This window comes from Protopterus annectens, chromosome 2.part2 (genome assembly GCF_019279795.1).
Source record: "Protopterus annectens isolate FY-2018-M chromosome 2.part2, PAN1.0, whole genome shotgun sequence".
NCBI classification, from domain to species: Eukaryota; Metazoa; Chordata; order Ceratodontiformes; family Protopteridae; genus Protopterus; species Protopterus annectens.
In genome coordinates this window covers 368,766,015-368,775,437 of record NC_056730.1, presented here as the reverse complement: position 1 = coordinate 368,775,437, position 9,423 = coordinate 368,766,015, and the positions used below count along the sequence as shown (strand labels likewise).

At 36.3% G+C, this 9,423-nt stretch overlaps 1 protein-coding gene across 2 annotated transcripts in view; it reads right to left on the bottom strand.

The window, feature by feature from the left end:
- Window positions 1-8,630, bottom strand: part of FST (follistatin) — a 61,436-nt gene extending 52,806 nt beyond the window's left edge. The window contains exons 1-5 of one of the 2 annotated variants that reach the window (XM_044063903.1): window positions 8,419-8,630; window positions 6,821-7,012; window positions 6,300-6,518; window positions 5,728-5,952; window positions 4,680-4,910 (exon numbers count right to left, since the gene is read on the bottom strand). In XM_044063903.1, the coding sequence (XP_043919838.1) occupies window positions 4,680-4,910; window positions 5,728-5,952; window positions 6,300-6,518; window positions 6,821-7,012; window positions 8,419-8,512 (961 nt within the window). In that variant the 5' untranslated portion in view covers window positions 8,513-8,630. The remainder of the gene's footprint in view (window positions 1-4,679; window positions 4,911-5,727; window positions 5,953-6,299; window positions 6,519-6,820; window positions 7,013-8,418) is intronic. The other variant, XM_044063902.1, reaches the window with a different exon arrangement.
- Between the last annotated feature and the right edge of the window lie 793 nt (window positions 8,631-9,423).

Sequence of the window (9,423 nt, the reverse complement as noted above, 5' to 3'; positions counted from 1 at the left end):
GACACACCGTCTTCTCAACAGGACAGCAATACTAGAGATTGGACTATAGCCTTTCCTCTACCTATTTGCAGGGATTCGACTGATATTAAGAACATTATTCTGGATAATTGGGACATTTTGACTAATAGTCAAGAAGTTGCTAACAAACTTGGACAATTACCTGTTTTTTTACATAAAAAATCTAAATCTCTCAGAGTCTCCTTTGAGAACAGAGACCCTTCCATGCTTATTGAGAATCCCATTTCTTATGACTCTAATGTGGGTATGTTTTCATGTGGAAGTTGTGTCGTCTGCCCATATGTACATAAAGGCAATTCTTATGTATTTAAACATAATAATTTCAAAATAGTATTCACTACTCATTTGGATTGCAAGTCTATCTCTGTCATTTATGCTGCTGTATGTAATTCATGTCCTGCATTTTATATTGGTAAAACTACTAGAATGTTGTCTTCTAGGGTCAAAGAGCATTTATCAGCTATTAGAAAAAATGACGCAAAGAATGCTTCAACAAACATAGCACTGTGTGTTATAATTTCATGGGTTTCACATTCCTAGTTTTACAAAAGGTTGATGCCTTTGTTAGTGATGTTAACACCTTGCTAGAAGTAAAAGAACTACTTTGGCAGCTTAGATTTAATGCAGACTCTCCCCCTGGCCTGAATGAAAACCTTAACATTAAATGTGTTCTTAAATGGCAGGGCTGATTTGTTTTTACAAACAGGACTGGCAGTTATTTTTGTTGTCATCCTGTATGTCACTCAATATACAGTTGTCTTTATTTGTTACATTTTTGAAAAGCTTATTGGTACTAGCCTCCCTGTCACTCATTACTTAGATGAATTACAATAATTAGCTACCTCTCATTTGTTATATATACCATGGTTTTTACATTACTAATTGTCTGAAGAAGTTCTTGCTACAATAAAAGGACGAAAGCTAATTAACACTTGCTCCTTCGTCTTTTGTTCATTAAGAAATTTATTTGGATTTATATATATATATATATATATATATATATATATATATATATATATGTGTGTATATATATATATATATATATATATATATATATATATGTATGTATATATATATATAAATATATACATATATACACACATATATATATATATATATATATATATATATATATATATATATATATTGACATTTGGTGACCAGGAAAGTCCAGCTGGGTCAAAAACCTATTTTCAGTGGAGGCCTGGGGAGAAAAGCTCCAGCAGTGATCAAAATTGAAAATAACAGTATACATATTACATCAAAATAACACTAAGCATAAAATGTCAGAAATTATAAATAGCACTGGATAGATGCATGTGGTATAATAGGAGGCTTAAAATTTGCAAATTAATTTAAATATTAAACAGAAAAAGTTAATGTCTCATAACATATATTTTACAAAAATATAATTAGTAGGTTGGAATACAGGCAATAGAAAAACACATAACATTTAAAGGTTCTGGAGAGGAAAGGTGTATGTGTGTATATATATATATATATATATATATATATATATATATATATATATATGTATATATATATATACACACACACACACACACACACACACACACACACACACACACATACACACACACACACACAGACATATAAATATATATATATATATATATATATATATATATATATATATGGGTCCCCTGGATTTTGTAGAATGTCGTTTCTTCGACAAATAAATTAGGTGTGGTTTAAAGCCAGTGGTATGGATAGCCGAGCAATGGAAATGTCGATGGTGTGCAGTGTTGAGACAGGTAAGTGGGGTTGGAGAGGTGAAAGTGTATGCCTGTGCGTATGTGTGTGTGTGTGTGTGTGTGTGTGTGTGTGTGTGTGTGTGTGTGTGTGTGTGTGTGTGTGTGTGTGTGTGTGTGTGTGTGATTGTGAAATTTTGTAAATTTTAGGGTTAGGGTTATGTTAAGATATAGTGTTGTTTGTATGTGTTTGTGATTGTTTGTGTGATCACGTATGTCTTGTATAGTGGCAGTGTTATGGGATGATTTTTATGAAAGTAAAGTGTAGAGTTAGGGTTGAGGAAAGGGTCAGAGTTAGGGTTAACATCCAATATTAAAGTGGGGCAGGGGAGCTCACTTTACCTTCATAAACACCTTCCCATAAGACTGACACTATTCAGATGAATTTGAGGCTAGTGTTATGGAGAGTTTTAGTGTTACTATCAGGGGAAGAAATAGTTTTCCTTTCTTGATATTATTTTGTTCGATATTTATCATTTTCGGTATTGTGTATGTTTGAACATTTTTATCAGTGTTTTCAGCTCAGCATTAACTTAGATCAATCATGCACAACAGAACAATATATATATTTATATTGATAGATAAATACATATATGCATGTGTGTATAGAAGAACACATACTCCTTGACCCATACTGGCATGCACAAATTTACACACACACAAATGCACACACACACACACACACACACACACACACACACACACACACACACACACACACACACGTGTGCGCGCACACACAGGAAATGATCAGTAAATCTGTTGTAAAATACAAATAGTCATTGACAATTATCCTTTTACTATAACCTGATCCCATAAAAATTAACAAACACTGAATAGTTATTCCTTAGAACTCCCATGAAGCAGGTCTGAGCCATCATAGTACAGCTGACCTCATCATTTGAAAAACCGTGTCTTGGAGAATTGTTTACTGCATCACAGGAGGTATTCTCATTAAAGGAATTTTCAACTCAAGCATATTTGTCACATTTCTTGCTAGCATATCTCACAGAGCTAAAAACTCAGGTAACAAATATTATTATATTTTAATTTTAATTAAGTATATCATCTTAATGTAGCAGAGCAAGTTAGCAAAAAGACTGTATGGACAGGAAATAAACAGGTATCTTCTGGAGAATGAATAACTGACAAGCAGATACCGTATGGTGTTAAAAGAAATTCAGACAGAAGGATTATTAATGATGAGCTATGAACAAATGTTATTTTGTGTTCTGCCAACTTCAGTCAATATGAGATTTAAGAAAGCCGCCAAGTTATAGATTTAAAACAAAAGTATTTAAAAGTCAAAATACCACCAAACTGTGATTGCCTAAAAGTGTTCTTGTTCAGCTGAATACTATACGATAACTGAAGAGATTTACATAACTCTATAAATACAAATAATTTCAAACTGTTTGAGAGATACCTTCAACAAAAAGCTTCTATGGAGGCATTGTAAAGATGGATACAGCCACTGTAATTGTCTTGATGAGTACAATTTGAATGACTGTGGAATGGAATGGAATGTACTACAATAGCTGTCAGAAAATGGGTTTATTACATTGCTTTGATATCATCTGAAGTCTATGAATGGGTGAGTAATTTATTGGGAAATATGGATATAGCAAAGAAAAAGTACTATTCTAACATTATTATTAGAGTAATAACTATGCATTCATAGACTATGCAAATATTTCTAGAATGGGAAACAAGGAGATTGCTAGAACTACTACTAAAAGACAGTCAGAAATACAAAACATTAAGAAAGACATCTTTGAAAAAAGCAAATCAGAAATTTACATTGGGAGCCTATGAGGTTAACCCAGGACATAACAAGAAGAATAAACATGAATGAATAAATTGTACTTAGTGCAGGTATCTGTACATGTATGTCTACAATCATCAGAAATGGAGAAAACTAAGTTAGCAGTAGCACATTCACTCACAAGAGATTTAAGAGAAGAAAGTAACTAATGGAGAAATAAATGGGTTATTAGAACTGTCTGAAAAGCCAGCTAGTGTCAGATAATAACACTTGTCAAGAAAGGCTATGGTGCAAATGAATTATGTTAAAAAGTACAGAGTAAAAAGTATAGAACTGGAATTGGAGTGTCATTTACTCATTGCTCACATCAGGGACTATTTTGGGTGTGGGAAAGATTGGTTCTTATGCTAGACCACATACAGTGTTTGTTTTATCAACTGAAATGAGTAATTTACAATTTTAAGTACATGAACAGGAATGTATGAAACATGACATGTACATCTAGAATTCAATTGATAGGGAGTAATAGAAGTGGTCCTAAAAGCATACATTCCCCTGCTAACATGATGTACAGGTAGGCTGAATATAGTGGTACATAATATTATCCATGTAAAACAATGATACTGAAGCAAGGATATATGGTTGTTGATTAAAACCACTATAATCAAGAAACTGGGAAGAAAGCAGTTCTTGACAGAGAAATGAGATTCCAAAATAATGAAAATCATTTAACGAACATTTATCATGAGAGCTCCCTCTTGCATCTACAGTGTGGGTGGGGGTTCTGCTCCTCAGTATGTTCTGTCTCCAAGGTAATTACTACTACTAAAGTTAAAAAAAAAAAATTTTTTTTCAGAGTTTTTGAGTAATGAGTCCTTTGTAAAGCTGTCTTCAGACACTTATCATAGTTCCTAAACAGTGTCAGAACATTATTTTCCTCATACTAGAACACAGTTGTACCAAAACAGCACAAGTCAGCTGCCATTTTCTTGTAAAAATTGCCATCAGCTCCATTTAAACTACGGCTGTTTTAAGAACACTACCGAATTTGGCTCATGTTTCCAGCTAAGGGATTGCCTAAATATAACATTAAATTTCTTCCAGATAAACAGTAAGTGACTTACAATTACACGATCCAGAATGTTTGACTTCCAAGGGGACACCTAGTGAGCAGGCAGCTTGCTTCATAGCACACTCGCTTGGATATGTGGTATTGTCACTGGCACATACAGCTTCATCTGGTCTGCTTGGAGGGCAAAACTCATCACAAAGTACACAGCGACCTCTGCCCAGTTTTGAGTCCCACAGACACTTCTTCCCACTACTGCATCGGATTCCTTCACAAGATTTGGCTTCTGGTGAAAAAAATAAAGGACACTGATTAGATTTAAAATATTAAAATAACGATAGAGCATTAATAGCTGTTGCGTATTGTTGACCTATTCCTTACATTTTTTTCACCTTGACCGCCTTCAGTTGATTTTGCACTTCAGGCTGTTAAGTGCAAATAATTGTTATGACTAAAAATTAGAAAAAAATCCTACACTGCACAATGATGGCAAACGTCTGAATGTTAAAAAATTGTCAATTATTAAATTGTCAATTGTTCCTTGTCAAGTGTCCTCATTTACCAGCGTTCCTTGAAATACCCCAGGACCCCTGCTGAAAAAGTATCTTTAAACGGGATCAGTGTTTGCCTTGCAGTATAAGAAAACTTGATAAAATGTACATTACATTAGTTAGTTTTCCTTTTGTCTTTTAGTCTATCACTAATGCTGCCCATTTTTCGCTCTTTTCAGTTTTTGCGTCTTGTCTTTTACTGATGCTTAGAAAGTGAACTATATTAAGATACACATAAGCAGATACATATTAACACACACACACATATTTACCACAAACTTAAAAATACTTCTGTATTATTATTATTGCATACTCTGTATTATTAATACACATACATAGCGCACGCAATAAACGTAGTGTATTTCACCAAATCATACAAACAAATCGCAAAGTGCAATACGAATCTAGTAGTAAAAGACGAATGCTCGGAAAACATCAGTACCACACACACACACACAAACACAGGGAGAGAGAGAAACTTATTTTTTTCTTATCCTTAGCAACACTGGAGTCAGTTAAATTTCGCGCCACTAACCAGTACTTTGTACTTACTGATGCACTTCCCTTCGTATGCCACTCCAATGGATCTCCCGAGCAGGCAGGTGGCCCTCCTAAGGTGACAGGCACTAGCATACGTCATGCCATCGTTGCCGCAGAGATACTGCTCGTGGGACGTGGGCTCGGGACAGATGCGATTACAGGTCACACAGTAGGCGTTGTTGGCCTGATCCACTACGCACGTGAAGCTGCCGGGACACAAAACGTCCCTGCAGGTTCCTGCAAAGAAGGGAACAGGAGGTCACACGGCCACTCATTTATGGGAAAATATGACATATGTAGTTATTGCCCTCTTACTGGAGCCTACATTTTAGTATACGCTTCTTTATTTATTTAGTATTCCATGAACAGAGAAAAGAGCAAACTTAGAAAAATGTGGTCCATCCCTGGGTCATACTGTATTCTACAGTAACTAGTGTTACCAGTCTTTGTCATTTTCTGGAAATCAGCGTTGTAATTCAGACAGAGCTGGCTTTCATGTTAGAAGCAGTTATTCATTAATATAGCGGTGGTCTTCTCATACTAACATATATGTCAGCTGTGGCAGCTATCTGTGGCACACCTACTTTTGCATTTTCCTTGGTACTGCACTTCGAGATCCAGATGCCCCTTACACCGAGCTTTGAGGAGGGCGCACTCGTCTCTGTAGGTTTTCCCATCAGATCCGCAAACGGAACCCTCCAAAGTCATATTGGAGCAATCAGGAGCACAGACGCATCTCGGTTTGTTCCTCTTGTTCATTTTGCATCGTTTTCCGGGTCCACAATCCACGTTATCACATGTTACTATTGGGAACACAATAAATATGCTTGTTATTAGAGCTCTCGTTTGCTTCGTTTACAATGGCACAATAATCGCTGAGTAAAAACGTCTCGCCGAGTCTCAGGCATTAGGCTCTGAAAGAAGCCCACATTAATGCAATGCCAGTACATTCATATAAACCTGACAAAATGCAGATTAGTCTGAATGAATTCAAGAAGAGTAACCATGCAGAAGGGCAATATTACTTATGTACTATAAATACATACTAAGGTAATACATTTTGGAATAGAAAACATTGCGAATAATTGCATTGCAGAACACCCACCTTTGCATGGTTTACAGTTTGGTGCACCACCGTTGAAGATCATCCATCTAAAAAGGGTACTGTTTGGGACTTCTTCTTCAGTCCATGAAGTTCCCAGTCGTCCACTTCTGCAGCATTCTTCCTTACTCAACTTGGTCATGTAGAGGACTTGGCATTTGCCGTTTCTGCCCTGTTGCAGCCAACAGTTCCCGGCTGCAATAAAAACAGCCATATCAATATCAGCTTGCAGTGACCCAGACACAACACGTGCAGCTTGTATTGACTTTTACTAGACTGTTTACTGTCATTGGCTGATTGCGTGCATTACAGTGGCTTTCGATCCAGCAGCGGTCGTCTCTTACAACCTACAGTCTGCAAGCCATTCAACTACAACATTTACCAGAATAAAGGCAACTATTTTTTCCCGACAAACAGGATGAAAACAATTTACTTCAGCCCTTTACCTAATCAGGAAAGTTTGCCACAAGTGTGAAGGTATATACTTCATATATTTCTAAAAATTGCACACAGTCGAAAAATCAATATTTACAATAAAATAACTTTTAGAAACCGTTGATAAATCAAAGCACTTGTCTGTTGATGTGCTGACCAATAATTTACAAACATGCATGGTTTATGCATCATATTAAAACACTTACATCTGATCCAACTCAAAAGAAACGAAGAACTTATGAGAATTAACTTTTCTGAAAACTGAATTCTAAATGATTTTGTGGAACTGTCAGTGACAGAATTATAACATACAACTGGGCATGGTATCGACACAACCAACCAGCAAAGTGTCTTTTGTAGGTCTTGCATTAAACCTACATTATGACTAAAATGCACTGGTAACAATGGTTCCATAAAGGAAACTCCACAGTCACGTTAAGACATGCCCACGAAGCCAACTCAAATGTTCCCTACTGGAGGTAAAACTGTTACAGGAGGTACCCTACTGGGCAAGGTATGATTACTGTGAAGCATCTAACACACTTCCTCCACTAATCTAAGATTTGTATTTGGGTTCCAGTCCAGCTGACCACTGGAAACTGATAGTTTCACATCAGTCAAATGTTTGGGATTTAGAGGGAAAGCGCATGCAAATGCTACTGCATTTCATATTTTGCAAATTCATGTCCAGTCTGCAAAACATATATATTGTGGAAATAAGTATACCTCTATTCCATTTAAGAATATAGTTATTTAAAATTATTACGTCACCGAACTCTGAAACAATTTGATAATATCTTAATACTGAGCTTTAGCAATAAATGTACGATCTAAGGACTTCAGTTAAGGCGAGGGATAAAACTTAACCAGCAATACAATCCTAGCACAGAGCTCCCATCAGTCTTAATTAAACAAAACTTGCAAATGTACTGCAGTTTACAAAACAGGAGTAGTCTGAGGGACTCATATGACATGAAGCAAAAATTCAAATAAGGAAAACTTCTATACTATACTGTAAACACCATAGATAACCCAAAGATAGCCGTTCTGCTTAGCTGTGCAGTGCACACTAAACTTACCAGCTTAATAAAGTTATGCACCAGTCTTTAAGTTAATGCAATTTATATAGGAAAACATTAAAAAACACTAAGACAGGCAGATCTTACCATGCACACTGCTATCTTCTAGGAGATGACAGACCAAAACCACAAATAAAACCATTCCTGGGTGCATTTTCTGTTTTACTACCATCCTTAGCATTTCTTGTATAAGGTGAACCACAGTAGAAAGCCAGCTAGCAAGTCAGACTGTGTGTGAGACTAAGTGAGAGAGGGAGAGAGGGCGCACTAGACAGCTTACGATCCTGTATTGAATGAACGTCAGTCTGAGAATGCAGTCTCTCTTTAAAATAAGGGTCTCAGTCTGTCTGTGGTGGGCGGGCTCCTGATTGGTGTGTGTGTGTGTGTGTGTGTGTGTGTGTGTGTGTGTGTGTATTAGGGGTGGGGAGATTTAAAAAGTTCTGAATCAGGTGACTTTTCCACCTTTTGGAAAACCATACCACTTATGATATGTAGGCACTTAAAAGTGAAACGTGAAATTGTTGTGACTGAGTGATAATTGATCACTGTTAGAGGAGGATGACAGATGGTCGATACCAGGATCACATTAAAAAAGGAAACAATACGTATACAGTTTATCAGGGGTAGTGTACTGTAAGCCAGTCTCTGGGAATTATATGTTTTGATTGTGTTGTTGTTTTTAATGGCTGGACTTGTATACAATGATTACTTAAGCAACATATGCATACTGTACAAGTGCACTCATGAAAGTGGTAAAAAGTGACAGTAAAATGACCAAAACAATTCAGTACTGAAAGTGATCATTGCAGGAACATCATAAATAAGGAGAGAAGAATGAAGAGTCCACAAAAACAAATAAAATAATATAAAATGCATCAATGGATTGTTGGACACTTTGCTAATTTCCAGTGGTTTGGCAATGGTGTAGCAGAAGGTTACAAAAAGGACACTTCCTACAACTCGTAGACCCCCCCCCCCCAAATTACCCGCATGCAGCTGAACTCCTATTTTATCGCATGGACAGATTCTCCTTAGGAGATACTTTTTTCCAAGCCTCCCTCGGTGCTCCTTTGGAATGGGCAGACACGTAGG